Source organism: Mus caroli, chromosome 5, assembly GCF_900094665.2.
Source record: "Mus caroli chromosome 5, CAROLI_EIJ_v1.1, whole genome shotgun sequence".
Taxonomy (NCBI): domain Eukaryota; kingdom Metazoa; phylum Chordata; class Mammalia; order Rodentia; family Muridae; genus Mus; species Mus caroli.
Window position 1 is genome coordinate 89,137,217 of NC_034574.1, and position 17,968 is coordinate 89,155,184.

The following is a 17,968-nucleotide window of genomic DNA, read 5'->3' on the forward strand; positions in this document are numbered from 1 at the left end:
ACGTCCTTAGTTTGAATTTCTTCTGACTAAGCATAACACATAACTTCAAAATGTATTCTATATGAAATTCTTAAGTAATTTTCACAAAACAAGAAAACAAAACAAGAAATATTCACGTCATTTGAATTTGTAATTGGTTTCTGTAAAGCACCTTGGTTTTCTAGTTTATAAGAGAAGTACCAACCCATAGCACAAATAATCAAAACCCAAGACTAGTATGCGGTTGCAAAATGGCCATTTATTGCCTACAGGGAAAGGAAAAGTGGGAGAGAAGGGGAAGAGTACACAGGTGCAAGGAAACAAGCATATATTTAGCCCTATACATCATGTGTGAGCAGTACCCAATCTCCAAAATGGAAAAAAAGTATTTTGTCATCTGACATAATAGTTAAGGTTCTTAAGCACCTCCCTTCTGAGCTGCCACAAGATTTAAAAGGCAGGACTGCTTTGTTTAGTCAATGTTCACATTAATGAAAAAGAATACCACCCCCCAACTGTGTCCTTTTGCACACACATTTTCTATAGTGTCCACTTTGAAAACATCTCAGCTGAGCAGTTCGGTCAAGATCTAGACCTTATCAACTGTGTAATAAATAGAAAAATAAAAGCAGCTGGTGATTTTATCAGAGAGAATGAGAGTAGAACCATCTTCTCCAGAGATGACTAGAAAGGGTTAAATGTTTAGAATATCACAGAACCAGTCTATCAAACATTAATTAGTAAGCTACAATTACATGGCACTTCATTAAATCATCTAAGAAAAGAAGAAAGGAAAGCTTAAGATTGTAAATGATTATCAGAACACAAGTTGATTTAGTGCTTCGCTTTTTCTTAGGGGGAAAAATAAATACACAACCTAAAACAGTAGAATCTGCTTTGAACAGTATTAATAGAAATGATCAAGTATTCACGGGGAGAACTACTGAAACATCTTGCTTAGTCTTAGGGTCATGTGCTTTGCTTTTAGACCACTGTATAGTTAGTTACAAAAACACTATATAGGCCACAGAATGACTCAAGTGTATGCAAAACAATAAATTAATCATCTTAATGCCAGGAAACAAAAATAAATAATCTCTTCCCTAATCAAATGGTTAAAATGTCCATGGACAATTACTTGGCACTTATATAGTTGAAAACTAGATACGACTTAATCTCTGGTCAATATAATCAAACATCCTGGCCTTTTCAAAGAAAGAAAGGGTATATTTTATCTTTAAAAAACAAAAACAAAAGGGGGGTGGAGAAAGGGCTACCCCACTTCAGATACAACAGAGTTACTCATTTGTCCTCCTTGAGATACTCAAAAGTACTCCTATTGAACCCGACACACCTCATTTGGATGAAAGTACTGCTTGCATTTGGACAACTAACTTTACAAATGCCCGTAGTGCACTTCTCAGTGCTGCTGGTGTTTTAAGAAATCTGCCACTCACAACACTAAACAATTCCAGATCCAGTGTGTAGTAACAGCCATCCAAACCCCTCCTCTCTCAAAGGTCAGCAGAGCACCGCTCAGGAATTACACAGGTAAGGGAATTTATTTTTAGCAAGTTAAGCACAGAGAAAGGACAGTAGTTTCTGAATAAAGAGCAACCCACACACTGCAACACTTACCGCATTAAAGTTGAAAACAGTAAGCAGGACACTAAGTCTGTACCATAAGAAGCAGAGCCATTGTTTGGCACACCAGTATTGAGCCAATAGTCTGAGTTCAAGTAACTACACACACAAATTAAACAACGTGGTACACAGAAAAAATAGCTAAGAAAATACGTAAGTCCTCTGAAATCATGAGCAAGGGTCACCTTTCAGAGGGATGCTACCATGATTTTCCAAGGGACAGATAAACGGAAAACAAACAAATGCAGGGATCCCGCTGAAGAAAATAACCAGGAACACGTCTTCCTGAAAGGTGTGTCACGCCACCACTCCAGGTGTCATGGCTTCTGATGGCACACTTCTAATTTCAGTTCAGTGCTATTTGTTTTATAGGCTGCACCATAGAAGTCAACATTTAGTAGGCACGCCCTTAATTCATATCCTTTGAAAATTAGCTTATCTTACTAAATAAAGAGTACTTTCAGTCTGTCCTTTGGATCCAAAAATAAATCAAGTCTAGAATAAACCAAGTTAACCAAACTTATGCCAAAATTACTGGGTTAATAAAACTTTCCCTGGAATCTGCTTCTTCCTACAGGCCTTTTACCTGAGACATTGACATGAATGCCTTTGGTCAGAACAAGCATACATGCTCTTCCGTATCCTCTTCCTGAGCAGGCTCCCGCCCTTCTGCTTCCCTTCCTAGTTTTCTTTCTGTGGCTCTTGCTCAGAACACATAAGGGTTTTCTTTAATCGTTTTAAGCATTCAGGTGACAATTATGAAAGATGCTCTTGGCACCTTATTCTTAAACTTTGGTAAATAAGCAGGTTAAAGATGTACTATCATTTACTTGTGTTTGAATTTTAAATTTGGGAATCATGGTGCATTCACAGAAATTAAAATCTTCCAGAACAATCATAAGCATAAATGTTCTCTGTCTACAAATTCAAAGCTTCAGTTTAAGTTCCTGATTTAGAAAAATAAGTCTAATGTCTCTACCTAATTTATCTACTTCTAATACACAAAAGTCATACAAATAGGATACAAACCAAATGAAAGTCGGTAAACAAATTTTTAACACGTTAGAAAGGTGTTACTTTGGGTTTTATGGGTGGAGAGAAGAAGAAAACCTTACAAACACAACAGCTCACATTTCAGTCAAAATGTCTGTTACTTAGAACATGTGACAAAGGATTCTTGCTTGCTACAGGACCATTACTGAAATACAATTTGTTTTCTGTGACTGAAGCTACAAACCAGTTAGTATACTTTGCAAAACTATTAAAATATTTCAAAAAAAACACAAGAATATAAAAGATGAAATTTTAAATCGGTATTAAGCCAACATCAAATTTTAACACTAGGAAATAGAGATGACGTTCTCTAACCCCTTCAAGGAACATCCCTGACCTATTGTTTCTGTGTACTTTCCCTTCCCTTTGCTATTTGCTATGAGTATACAGGTGGTATTTGCGATTTTTACGAATTCTTGGAAGTACAATACAGACTTAAAATTTCACCTATTGACAAGACATACTCAGGAGACAGAATTTTTAAACAGCACAATATTGTCCATGTTCTAGGTTTAATTGCCACACCCTCAATTTTAACATAATCTGCCACAGATTCAAGTGATATGAGTCTTAAATTTTAACTTTCTCCCTTCTCAGTGATTTATGACTTTAAGACAAAAAAAAAAAAAAAAAAAAAAAAGGAGGGGGAGAAGGGTAAGTTTCATAATTCTACAAACTATAACACTAAAACATAGTGGCTTTTAAAGTACATTCACACAGGATGCTTATTAGTAAAATTAAATATCAGCTTATGAATACCAGAAACGCAATTTGAAAAGAAAGATTAGAACAAGGCAAATGGGGGGGGGGGCAGGGGGAAGCTGGTCTCAGAGCCCATTGTGCCATACCTGACTTTAACATGTGATATTCAAATGAATGTTCACACGCCTTACATCAAATAAATCAAACAAAAATATTCAGCTATGTAGTACAAAATTTTTTTACATAAAACATCATAAATCTTGAACAGATTTACTGTATCTGAATTCTAAAAAGTTGCCTATAGAACGGTGCTGGGATTCTGTTCTCTGCTTGCTTTTAGGCAGTGCTGTTGCTTAAAAGTTGACACCAGGCACAATATTGTAAAACAAAGTCAACAAGCAAGGAGCAGTAAGTGATTTGAGCCTTTTCCAGATGTCAGTCCTGAGAATGCTGCAATATTCCCCATCAGAGTGTGTAAAGCTATGAGGATACTGATGCCTGACAGTGGGTGACGGGACATGCACTTGTATTACTTTTATAATGGCAAACAGTGCAGTTTCCCCTTCTTCTAACAACACCATTTTAATAAACTTAACACTCCAGTTCTTAAGACAATTACCAGAAATCATATTGAACATTTAAAAAAATACATAGCACAATCTAAAAATGCCCAAATTTTCTCTTATCAGATAAAATATGCAGCAGCCCAAAGGCATAAAGCTTATTAACTTATTCTGAGAACTAGAAAGTATATGAGCATATATATTTCACTTTTATTGAATATATACCATGTCATTCACCTTGTCCTTTGGGCTTCTCACTGCCAAAGTTCCAAATGGCATGCATTTAACAAGACAATGCTGAGGACAGCAGCATTTCTGATCATCTGAACTGGCAGCTCAAAACAAGATACCACTCCTTTTACAAAGGGAACGAGGGGAAACAGTGTATTAAATTTGGGCAAGAGGCTAAAGGGAAACCGTGCACATGAAATTTGGGATAACATGCCCTAGGTGTGTGCCACCCAAAACAAAACACAATCACCTACTTCAACAGAGCTACTACCAACATTTACGAAAACCACATTAAAATACACAGGATAATGAATGGGTTGAAAGAGTGCATTTGGAAGCAGAGAGACCCAATTACACACCTTCTTGCAACAGAGTGCCTCGATCATACACAAAATAAACTTAAGCTGTTTACAATGTTTCCCATTTTTTTTTTATTTTCCCCTCTACATTTAACTATTAAAAAAGATTTGTATTAATAAATGGGCTCCTCTGTGGTTCATATACAATCATAAGTGAACTTTAAATTTCATTTTATACAAACATCTCAAAAATATTGGGAGTGAAGTATGGTAGGAAATATTGCTCACATTGCTAATTAACATGCATCTATGAAAAAAAGAAGGGTGTTCTGTTAGTGCACATACCTCCAGAGAAGAAAACCCACCCGAAACAGAAGAAAATTAAACAGACAGTAGCTGATTACAGAAAAAGGTAATGTCCACACAGTTAAGTTTTTCATGCTATTCTACTTTCCAGTACTATGCGTCAGGTAATCAATCTTCATGGCTAGATGTTGGATGCTTGAGGTATATAAGAAGGGATACCTGAACACTGAGGAAAATCTGTCATCAAGGGTTTCTTTTGTTTGTTTATTCAGGTACTTTAACATTTTTAAAAGAATATTTTATTTACATCAAACTTTGCTGAACTACAATGACATTCCAATTACAATAGATGACAACGCCTCTGTCACTAGGCACTTTTTAAAGGGAGTTTAGGCTTTACAGAGCTCTTCTTGATGCAATCCTGCGTGATATTACATCACCCCACCACCCTCATCCCACTAAAATTACCCTTCGGGAAATATTCTTTTATATAGCCTGATCAGTAAACTATGGAAGAAATTAGTATAAAATGACCACAGGAAATGTATCATTTAAGACTAATAAAACAGCCTAAGAGGTCAGGTTTGGAAGAGGAGACAATTTGTATATATTTAAAGCTAATTAAATAATTTAAATTTGACTTGTACTTTATATATTAGTGAGACACAAATATAGGTTATTTTCTTTTTAAATTTCATCACATAATGGAAAATTTCTTGTTTATTAAAAATATCACATTTTGATACTAGAAACAGTAAAGTGCATGAAAAGTTTACAATATAAATTTCAGAAAACTCTTATAGCAGCAAAAAAGCAGAATAAAGAAAAACTTAAAAACACAGACACAACCTTTTCCAATGTTACTGTGCCATAATTAACATTTTCTAATTTTGCCAACTAATTTTCTCCCCACAAATGGTGTTTATGCTCTCTGCCTCTTAAGTAAGATTTTCAAGTGGCACCTCCTGGCCAACAATAAATGGTGGTGGTGGTGGGGTTCCCAATACATCTAGAGGCATCAAACTTTGGGAATAAAACAGTAGCTTAATTCAAATCTAGACAGTATGGCAACGAAGATTAAAAGCATATGATGGCCATTTGGCAGCTAGAGTCAGAAAAAATGATCCAAGGTTTTCAATTACGTCCCCAAATCTGTCCTTTCCTCCAAATCATCTCTACTGTTACCTTAAACGAAACAAAAAAACCCAAACAACAAACAAAGAGCCATTTTACTTACTTTGGAAAACATGTATAATATTATCTGGCTTTCCCTTTCTGAAACTGACCAGGGGCTTTTCATTCAGCAATTTTCCTTAAGTGTTAAACTGCAGTGGTAAAGATATAGATCATATTTTTCCAGTACAACCGGACAGAAAATAAAAGTTTGGGCACGAAAATGAAAAATACCAGACACTAATTTTGTGGGCATCCTAAAAATACCAAATTTTACTTTCAAGATATATGGCAGTATTATCTGCTATTTCCTTATAAATGAACTTGAGAGATGGGCTTAAAGTTAATACTTCTAAAAAGATTAGGACTAATAGGCAGACAAGAAAAGAAAAAAGAAAAAAGAGAAAGGGAAAAGGAAAAAAGAAAGAAGAGAAGAGAAAAGATTCCTCAAACAAAACAACCAGCATTTGGCCAACAAACTGTCACATACTATGCTTGATTTTAAAGCATGTTATGCAATTGTCTTTCATTTCTCAAACTGTCTTGTTATAGCTAGTGGCTATATCATATTTAATGTACAAATCAAGCAAATTTAAGTGCTTTGATAATGTGCAAATGACTTGAGAGCCAAAAGTCAGCTTGTTATGAAAGAAAACAGAAACTCAAAGTTTTTCCTATAAGGCATACCATCATTCAATTGAAAATCTAGTATTTGGAGTTTTTTTTAAAAAAATCACCTTCTACAAAAATGATTGGCTTATTTGAAAACATTCAAAAGAATGTATTTGTTTTTAGAGAACAACATTGGTGTGGGGTCTCAAATTAGTGATTTATCAATTGTGAATGTTGGTTCCTAATATAATAGGAAAATAAATCCAATTTTAAAGTATATTAAACTTTTGGATAGATACAGACAGACAGCAATACTTTGGTTCCAGCCCTAGTGCCAAATGATATCAGTATGCACAAAAATATACAAAGTCTTATAGCAAACACATAGTGAAAGGAACCTGAAGAAGCAGCGTTAAAGATGGCCATACTTCACTCCTACATACTTTGATTTACAACTGTACAGGTCCATAGCAACAGATCCCCGTCTCTGCGGGGCTGTACTCCACTACCTCCTATTAGGCAAGTGAACACCATTGACAAGAGGCAGGAGTGGAGGGTGGAGTTCAAGTTGTGTTAACAGTGAGAAGTGGTCTGAAGGGATGTGAGGGTGTGGACACCCAGTGATGTTGTTCTCAACCAGCCATTGAGGATCTAAAGGCCCCAGGACACCAAGCACGTTCATATGAGTCTTGGAATAGAAAATGTAGTCAATCACACCCTGGAAAGAGATTAGGGAGAACACAAAGGGGAAAGAAAAATATGTTTAAAAAGAGAAAAACTCCATGAAAAGAACAATTCTTTCTTTGGAATAAATTAAGTAAGAAAACCTGTATTCCCAATACCTGTTACTCTGACTGTAGATTCAACAAGGCTCTAATCTTTGATGGGTTATTATATTATATCCCAGAGCTAGATGATTTAATTTATGGGATTAGTAAATAGCAAAACTAATGTGCCTTCACTGTTCCAAGCTGCATAGATTTCACTTAACCTAGTATTTAACTATAGCAAAGAGCCCACACTCAAGTAGAAAGAAGTATTTCTACATGTGAAATTTATTCATTTAATGTAACAAAGCCCTGCTATGTAATCCAGCTAGGCTTGACTCCAAGACCCTCACTCTATCACATGCTGAGATTACAGGTATGTGCTATAACACCTAATGCATTGAAGATATGTTAAAGAAATAGTGATTTTAGACCAGCTCAGAAGATCAAGGCTTAAACTAATATGCCAAATTTTGTGGGGTTTTTTGTTTTTTTGTTTATAGTTTATGGACGAGTTAAAAAGTAAGATTCTAAAAAGTATGGAAAAGGTAATATTTTCTCTTAACCTACTGTATACTAAGACAACGATAACAACTAATTACTAAACACATATTTTGGGGAGCTTTTATTAGTTCTGGATTATGTTTGCAATATTATATATTATAATTATAAACATAGGATTTAAACTATATATCACTAAGTAAAGTTCAGAAGTATTTCTTTCAACTTCTACAAAATACTAGAGTTGGTGATTTCTAACTTGAACAGTACCTTTCCCAACAATATGAACGAAAGTATCACATTGGATTGGACAAGCACATAATCCACAGAAAACACAACCAATCAAGGCTTATTTACCCCAGAGAGCTAGTTAAATGTTTAACTGTGCATCACCATGTATGAGTGATTAAAACAATGCAAGCTATAAACAGATAGATTTATGTACTAGTAAAACTGTATTAACTTTAAGCAGTTTTTGTCCCATTTCTATGAAAGCTGACTAATATCAAAATACAAATCTTTCTTCCTCCTGTCTTGGTTTCAAAAGAATTAAAAAAATGAAAAAAGGAGGCTGGCACGGCGGTTTCAACCGTAAATCCCAGCACACAGGTGGCAAAGGGAGGTCTATTTCTATGATTTTGAAGCCAGCCTGTTCTACATAGTCAATTCCAGGTCAGCCGGGGTTACACAGAGAAACCCAGTCTCAAAAAATAAAACAAAACAAAAAAGGAAAAAGGTTATTGAAAATGTGAGTGAGCCTATTTAATATTTCCCTTTTGTATTATATTATAAATTCTCTAAGCTTTGTATACTAAACAACTTCCTCTATCTATATATGTATTTTTTAGGATAGAACAAGATGTACAACTCATTCTGAAAATGACAGAAAGTCAAATAGAGGTAAAGACAAGAGCTACAAGTAGACAAAATGATCAGGAAATAAACAAAAGGGGAGTAACCACAATGAGCCATTGCCATCAGTTCATCAAGGAGTATCTTGTTCTGAACATGAACAGCAGGACTTCCTTTTCTTTTAAAAACTGAAGTGTTCCATGGATGACGTGGGAATATACTAATGCAACTACAGAGATAAGACTGACATTAAGTACAACCTCTAACTCTACTCCTACAGGAAACTTGGGAAATCATAAGATAAATAAGATATTCAAAGAAAACTTTTGACAGAATAGTGTATGTTCATTCCAGGGAAGCTTAGCTTTATGAGGTGCTAAAATTCTTGCTAAGCACAGGTGGTAATAAACAGGTAAAGACTGACTGAATGTCAACAGTGTCTGATACATAGTAGAAAAGTTTTAGAACTATGAGCTATTATCACTATTATCTGAAATGTCAACAAATAAAAATTTAAAAAAGGAATTTAAATGACATCAATTGTGATCATGAAACCCAACAAAATTACTTGTTTAGTTGTATATTTAAGCCAGACACTAAACTAGTTTGTATTTGTTTGCTTGTTTTTGATTCCATGCTAATTCTTTTATTTCTGTGAGTATTTTGCCTGCATGTATGTCTGTGAAACATTTGCGTGCCTGGTCTGGCAGAGGCCAGAGCCCTGCAGACTCTTCATCATAAGGGTTTACTTTTTTATGTGCATGCTTTTATTTGAAATAGTTCAGATGCTAGTCCACAGACTGCTACTTACTTTGAAATCAAAGGTGTAATTGGTATAAGGCATCAAGTTATTTTCATAGGCGCTCTTAAGTTGGAAGCCATGTGTGATTCTCCCTTCTGAGCTTCCATTCTTTCCACTACAGCTGAAGTTCATAAGACACTCATTGTACCTTAGTTCCTTGAAGTCTTTATGGTTGTCAGCTACTCCACCGTTGCTTAAATATTCCACAACACCTAGCAGAATAAAGAACACTACCCTTTAATGTTTAGAGCAAAGCCGTATTACTAAATCTTATTCTACACACGATGGTTAGAGTTTCCTTAAATCCTATAAAACCCTTAGCTGGGCTTGATGGTACATGTTTTTAATTCTAGCACCCAGGAAGCAGAAAGGCAGGCTGTTTTCTCTGAGGTCCAGAACAGCTTGGTCTACACAGGAAACTCCAGGCAAACCAGGGCTCTGTAAAGAGATCCCATCTCAAAAACAAAACAAATAAAAGAATGGGTTCTTGTTGCTGGTGTTTAAATTCTTAAACACTAGCAATTTCATATAACTTAACATCACTAAAAGGCATTTGCCTACTTCAGAAGAAAGTATCAGGATCACTAGTAATACTGTCAACCTTAGTAGTTCTTTAGGTTCAGATGACTTCTAGAATCTAGAGAGCATTCACCAGAAAGGTCTTGACATTAACTGCTTTGGTAATATTACTCTAAACTACTATGTCTTTAGCAGTACTCAAAATGGTCAATCAACAACATAGGAAAATATACAAAAAACACTTATAATAAAAAATTATTTGCAATAAAAACAGGTTTTTCATCCTCAACAGTGCAATGTCCAAGGTTAGCTTAGAAAAATCTTTATTTTTTAATTATTATTTTACTATTTTATGTATATGAGTGTTTTAGTTGCAAGTCTGTCTCCACAGGTTAGAAGAGGGTTATCAGGTTCCCTGGAATTAGAATTACTGATTACAGATGGTTGTGAGCCACCATGTGGGTGCTAGGAATCAAACCCCATCCCTCTAGGAAAACAGCCAGTGATCTTAACCATTGAGCCATCTCTCCAACCCCTCATTTATTTTGAGTTAACTAAGTCTCAGTCTGACACCTATGAAAAACATTTTATGCCAGAGACCAAAAATATTAGATGTGTATAAAAAGTTGAAAGTGGTATCAGCTTCAAGTTTCCACCAAATTAGCAAACACAACTCTCTCTCCCCTTTTATAATTACTTAGCAATAATGTTAAATTCATCTATTAATGATTAAGGATGACAAATGAATATGAAGGAAAATGAGTATCAGTGTCGTGAATAACTCAAAAGGAACCACAATTTATCTAGCGTTTATGATATGCTAGGCATACAAACAATTTAATGAGGCCAATAATACGTTTATCCCCTTTATCCATAATGAATAACATGTATAGCTGCTAAGAAATAATCAGGGTTCAACCCTGGACAGTCTGAGTTGAGCCAGTGAGCTATGCTATGGTAACAGTGATATTAATAGCTATCATAAATGGCTTTAGGAAATCATGTGAAATAATACAACAAAAACTTGTACTTTTAGAGAAATTTAAGTGATTATTTTTTGTAAAGAATTAAGAAAGAGGGATGTGGGATGAAGAGACAACTCGGTCAGTAAAGTGACTATCATGCAGGCATGAGCATGATGCTCATGCCCAAGCCTCGGAACCAAAGAAAAAAGAGTCAATTATAGTGGAGAGCTCTTGTAATACCAGCACTGGGGGTGAACAGCAGACAATCCCTGGGGATCATTGGCCAACTAGGTAGGCCTAGCCTACTTGGTGATCCCTAGACTGGAAGGGACCCAGTCTGACAAACAATGAATGACACCTCAGGAACACACAAGGCTGACTTCTGTTGAGTGGGTGAGCATACACACATGCACATACCACAATGTATCTGTGCACATACACATGGGAGGTTGGGAGGGGCAAACTGGCCTAGAGATCAAAACCAAATATTTGCAAAAATCTCATCATTTACTTACTATGAACAAGATATTTTCTAAATTCAGTGACTATTTACAATTTCCAAATATGGGTATTTATTTTATATTTATACTATTGATGGCTAGGAATGCTTGCCTAACATGCAATAAGCTTGGATTTGATTCCTGGTAAGGATTAACAGCTTATTAATAATATGTAATATTTGGAATATGTTTTGCTAATAGTACAGACTTACACTCTTTTGTTTTGCATTTGAAATTCAAGATCTAAAATGGAGAACTAAGTTTTACAAAGATGATATCCAGACATAAAGTAGTCCAGTGGTGTGATATACCATCTTGCTAGAATTGTGATCATTCTTCTAAAACTAGTAGTAAGTATAGAAAGATCACAGAGAACCTATCAATATTATTAAGTGAGACAGCTATCTGTGATGAATATTCTCTAAAGAGTATCCACCTTTGCTTAACTCTGTGCCTCGGGAGGTTGATCCCGCATTGGTGCAAACATTCCCCTACCCCCATAGCTTCTGGCTGGACTTGATTAATGGGCAGCCCTGGCAGAAGATGGAAAGGTGAGAGCAGAATGAGAGAGGGCATTCTCTTCCCCCAGCTCCCTTCTTATAATTTGGCAGGCACTGATTATACCATTCAATTCCAAGCCATCACATCAATTATTGACCCTCGTCTATAAATACAACACTTCCAAAGTCTGAGGACATCTCATACCATTTTTCCAGTTAAGAGCAAGAGTAGGAATAGTTAAAGTACAAAAGTACTCATTGTTTTGTTTCACTTAATTAAGCCTGAACCCTCCTTTGGAAGCAGTTTCCTTATTTATTTATTTATTTATTTATTTATTTATCAATTAGTCACTGTCTCATCTCTCAAATTCCAACTGGTATGTTCCTTAATTTAGAAGAGCCCTGTAGAAGCTGGATGGTCTTCCAATAAAGACTAAATGTGAAACTGAAAGCAAGGGAAAAAAGATGTGGTAAATACCTGAATCTGGCAATGAGTTAAGATCTGCACATAGCACCAGCGGGATGGAATTGGGATCTGCAGTTGGGCTGCCAGGCCTACTTGAGGCTTTCTCCAGAATGTTTTTAACCTCTGAGACAAACATCATGGTCTGAATAAGTTTCACATCAGAATACTCTGGGTCCCAATGCATGTGGGCATTTGCCACTATAAGCAGCTGTTTGTCTGCAGCATGAATAGGCTTCATACCTAAATTTAAACAGCATAAAAAAGATGCAGAATGTTATATTCATGTTTCTTTTTTTTAAAAAAGGTACTTTAAAACTTTTCTGAAAAAAAAAAATCCATAGCTACACTTCATTAATCTTTTCTATATATTTATACTGATTTTCATCTCAAACTTATCTGAGAAGCTAAAGGGTAATCTTGGAAACCATGATATATTAGTTAAGTTATTCATCTCAATCATGTAAACAAATGGTAACCTATTGAATAAAACTTAGTCTACTATATATTTCCACGTATAGCCTTGGTAAGCTAAGTTCAGTCTTACATTTTCAAAGAGACCCTATGTGTCCACAGAGTCAAAAATATTTAGTATCTACACCGTTATAGACAGTGTTGCTGATTCCTGCTGTACATGGTTAAGGTAGAAATTATTACATGAGATAGTCAATATCTGGGTTATAGTACTTTTCATCTGCTGTGTTGTTAGTTTAACCAAGCATATTTTTTGTTTTTGTTTTACTTGGTTTTTTTGTTTGTTTGTTTTGTTTGTCTTTTTAATTTTAAGTGCTGTGTGTATGTGGTATCTGAGTATGGGGTTTGTGCATGAGTGTAGTGCCTGCAGAGGCCAAGAAGAGGGCATCTGATCTCATGGAACTGAAGTTAAATGAAAGGTGGTTGGGAGCCACCCAAAGTAGGTGCTAAGAACCAAATTCTGGGAAAACAATGCATACTCTTAACTGCTGAGGCATCTCTCCAACATGAAGCAAGCACTTTTAAGTGACTCTTATTTAAATAGCATAATATCTAGTGAGAGTTGTTTCCAGGTGAATTAACTAATACTTAATTTCTAGCCACTGCACAACAAATAATTATTCATCTTGCATTTCACAAGCTTGGTAGTAAAGGTCAATAGCAAAAATCACTAACAGAAAATTAAATAAGGAAACAAATGTGTCACCCAAGTAAATTCCCAAATAAAATTAATTTTAGATACACCAGAGAGGCCGTCAGATCTCATTACAGATGGTTGTGAGCCACCATGTGGTTGCTGGGATTTGAACTCAGGACCTTTGGAAGAGCAGTCAGCACTCTTAACCGCTGAGCCATCTCTCCAGTAAAATTAATTTTATAATGGAAATTGTGGCACTGGATAATGACTAGCGGTTAAAAGCACTTGCTGCTCTTGAAGAGGACAAGGGTTTTGTTTCCAGCACTCAGACTGCTCACCACTACCTGGTAACTCTACTTCCAAGGGATCCAACACACTTTCAGACTGCCATGGGTAGCAGGCGCATGTGTGTGTGTGCGCGCACGTGTGCGTCCATGTAGGCATTAATCTTAAAACTGTGTGCTTCAAAACTCTGGATACTTTCATTTTAGAGTTGATTTTATTATTAATTACTTTGTGTGGACTCAGGCTAGTTTGCCACTTAGGGTTTTTGATACTTAGGTTAATTTGAAAAAGGATAACCAGCTAGATAATTTTAAATTCTTTTTTCCACTAAAACTCTGTTAAAATAAACATTAACATAATATTTTCCAAATGGTGGACATGGTAATAAATCCAATATAAAGTGTGAGAAGTAAACTTAATAAGTTATTGGCAGAAAGATGACTGGGGGGAAAAAACTATCTAGTCTCATAATTTTCATTGTAAGATTAATTTTATTTGGATAGCAAATTTATTTCCTTATTTCATTTTCTGTAGGTTCAAATACTGTTATTCACTTTTGCTACAGACTTTTACTATTAAGCTTGTGAAATGCAAGATGGATAAGTATTGTGCAGTAGCAAGAAACTAAGTTCAAGGCAGAAAATCCAATGCCACTTAGCATTTCTAGAATGTAATCAAGAATTTCTCCTTTTTTAAAGTTTATGTACTTTTGGGCTGTTGAAGTATCAAGTGAACACTCAAAATTAACATTTCTATTGAAATGTACATAAAAATAGTTCAGATTTTTCCACTGAAACACATACAAACTCTGAAGAAAAAGGCCTAATTTCTAAGTCTAATATTTAGGTAAAATTATGTTTCCTTCTTATCTCACCAAACTGTAACTTTTTGCAATGTTGAGAAAATAAATTACCAAAGTAATGTGCTATATGAAACTGAAGGAATACTTTACAACTTTTTGTATGCTGTCTCCATTTCCTAGAAATTTAACTGTCACTTCTGTCTATAAATGCATGTTCACTATGTTAAATATAAAAATGTGTCCCAAAAATCCATTTGCTCTTACCTATTAAATTTTCCTTTTATAAGGAAAGGGACAAGTTTTAGGAAGTAGAAGTATCTATTACATAATTTAGAATTACTCTTCTGCAAATTAAAACGGCGTGAAACTCCAAAATAGGGTCATTGTAATAAACAGAACAAAACCCACCAGAACAATGTAATGGGAAAAGACAAAAAAAAAAAAAAAAAAAAAAAAAAAAAAAAAAAAAAAAAGAAAAAAAAATTGAAAAGGCTAAAACAGAAGTAAACACAAAATCTCACATTAATGATGGACTATTTAATGATAAACTAAAAAACTGTAAGAAAAAGGAAATCTGATACTATGTGTCATCTGAACAATTTAAACTAGTACTCCAGACAAAGTAGCACAGGAAGAGAAGTGTACCCATGTGGTCTTATCAGCTTGTTCTGCTTGAGACATTAAAACATAATAGTGTTCCAAGGCAGGCAGAAGAGAGGTCAATGAAAGACCTTGATAATGCCAAGTATACAATGAATTTCTGACTCTCTGGGAAGCTATAAATAATCTAAAAACTCTGAAAAGTATCACATAGATAAAAGATACTGTTCTCACCCTGACAAAGACTTGAGATGTAACAAAGAAATTAAAGAAAGCAAGCCAACTATTTAACCTTAAAAAACAAAGGGTACACACTCGTGAAGCTAAAACTTCAAGAGAGGACTAAGTATAATTGCTAATTCAGCCTAACCAAACCATACCCTATTTCAAAGAATTTTCTCAATGAATGGTGTGTTAAAGGGGCAGAAATTACCTGTTAAGTAAAAATGCTGACAAAAACTATAGAATAAAACAAGAATTCACAAGAAATGTGTAATACTTTACATAATTAATGCTATTTTCTTTTCCATCTCCTTCATAGTTCTCAAGATAAGAAAATAATCTTGTAATAATAATAAGATTCTCTTCTCTTAAGAAATCTATTTAGATGGCACTCACCTGTTCCAAAAAGCTCCTTGTGGACCTCTAACACCACAGCAACGCCAATGTTATCTTTCGTCATTACTCTGTTTAGCATTGCTTCGGATCCATCTGAATTTGCCATTGCTACCTGGTTGAATTCCACTGTATGCTTCTGCACCAATGTAAATCTAAAAGGCACATAAATTCAGATAACTTGGGTAGTTATACTATCAGGCTAACACATTAAAAGTAGAGGGGGCATGAGTATAAACACTATTGATAATGTATAGCTACAGATGGTCACATTATATAATTCTGGCCAGTGAGAAATAAGAAATATGGTTTCTATAAACAATTTATGAAGGCCCATCTAGCAAATGTGAAATATATATCCTCTTCATCCTTTTATGTCTTTTCCCCTACTAGCTTCCTAGTAGGGGAAATTTAATATCTAAAGGACTAATACTAAATGTGAACTAAGCAGAAGGGTACAAGCCAATCTTCTGAGAATGAGGAAGCAGCTGAGCCAGTTCTCTCTAGAATGCTTCTTGTGTATACAAAACTCATGTACTTAAGCTACTATTCAGATTTTCCTTACATTTAAAGGTACATACAATCTTAAATGAGCAGCTTAAAAGAGAAAGAATAAAGTCTACTTGCCAATTTTTAAATACCATATCAAGGTAACAGTCAAGAAAATACAGGAATATGATCTTTTTCCCAGCTAAAAATGATCACATCCTTGACTAGTTTTTACAGAAAGACTAATTAGGTGTAAGTGTTCGAGAAATAAATTATATTATACAAAAAAAAAATGGATCTCTGTGATGATGGCAAGTTATAGTAGAATTGTAGGATATAATACAAATTCATCTAATGCTAACATTTAAAAACTGTGAACTTGAACTTGGTCAGGTTGCCTGTAATGGTTGTTCTGTCAGCTTGACACAAGCAAGACTTATCTGAGAAAAAAAAAAAAAAGCCTCTATCAGACAGCCTATAGGCAAGTTAATATGAGAAGGCACAGTTCACTCCTGGGCAGGTGGTGCCGAGTGGTACAACCAAGTAGACTTGGTAAGCATAGATGGAAAACACCAGTAAGCAGCATTACTCCATGGCCTCTGCTTCAGTTCCTGCCTCCAGTTTCCTGCCCTGACTTCCCTTAATGATCAAGTAAGTATTACTTCTAAAGTTTAAGATGAATTAAACCTTTCCTCCAAGTTGCTTTTGATCATGGTCTTAGAGTGTTAGCGGCCAAAAGTAAGATACTATTTAACATCAGTTACCCAATTTTATTAACTTTTTAAAATATCTAGAGAACCAAAATAGTTCTTTGGGGTAAGCCAGAGCCCCTAAACTTGAACTTGCAGCTAACTCTCTCTTCCTGCCTTTGATCCTTAGAAATGAGTTTAGAACATGCTCTAACAGACATGGCTTAACATACTAATTTTCACTAGACTTTCAAAGACACGTTTTGCTTTCATAACAATCTACCTACCATTTTATAATCATTTCTAGAGCTGAAAATTAAACCACATACAACCCTTCAAAATTATTAACTATAAAGCTCGCAATGTTGTAATATACCATGCTAGATAAAATATTCTTCCTATCAACTTCTTATTCCAATTATGAATGTCTCAGATGTGCTCAGAATACATAAAGTGTAATGTTTCTGGTCACGTGGCCTATTTCAAACCCAGAGTTCTTTAAAAAAGCAGTTTTCACCCTGTTCTGGTAAAAGAGGTAGTCCTTAAGCTGAAAAAGCTATCACTGTGAAGAATGAAGTTAAGAGCATTTCAGGTAAAAGTGGGGGGAAATCCCAAAACAGCAAATAGCTTTCTAAAAAAACAAACAAACAAAACCAGATAAATGAGGGGGGGGGATGAGAATGAATGGGAATATGGCAGAGTATGAAATGGTACTGGAGATAAAATAAACAGGGATTATAAGTAAAGAGCACTTGCTGCAAATTCAAATGGACAGACTTTGGTTCCCAGCATGCATAACAGGCAATGACACAACCAACTGTAACTCTAGCTCCATAGGACCTGACACTCTCCTCTGATCTCCATGGACACCCACTTATACATGACATACACATAAATAAAAATAAAGACAGGTGTAGTGGCACATGTCTTTAATCTAGGTCTTGGG

The 17,968-nt window shown here is 35.1% G+C and overlaps 1 protein-coding gene across 8 annotated transcripts in view; it reads right to left on the bottom strand.

Moving 5' to 3' along the window:
- Nucleotides 1–218: 218 nt before the first annotated feature.
- Nucleotides 219–17,968, bottom strand: part of Cnot6l (CCR4-NOT transcription complex subunit 6 like) — an 87,305-nt gene continuing 69,555 nt past the window's right edge. For 6 of the 8 annotated variants that reach the window (XM_029476935.1, XM_021162286.2, XM_029476937.1 and 3 more), the window contains exons 9-12: nt 15,848–15,999; nt 12,447–12,674; nt 9,494–9,696; nt 219–7,280 (exon numbers count right to left, since the gene is read on the bottom strand). In XM_029476935.1, coding sequence (XP_029332795.1) covers nt 7,068–7,280; nt 9,494–9,696; nt 12,447–12,674; nt 15,848–15,999 — 796 coding nt within the window. In that variant the 3' untranslated portion in view covers nt 219–7,067. The remainder of the gene's footprint in view (nt 7,281–9,493; nt 9,697–12,446; nt 12,675–15,847; nt 16,000–17,968) is intronic. The other 2 variants (XM_029476940.1, XM_029476938.1) reach the window with 2 other exon arrangements.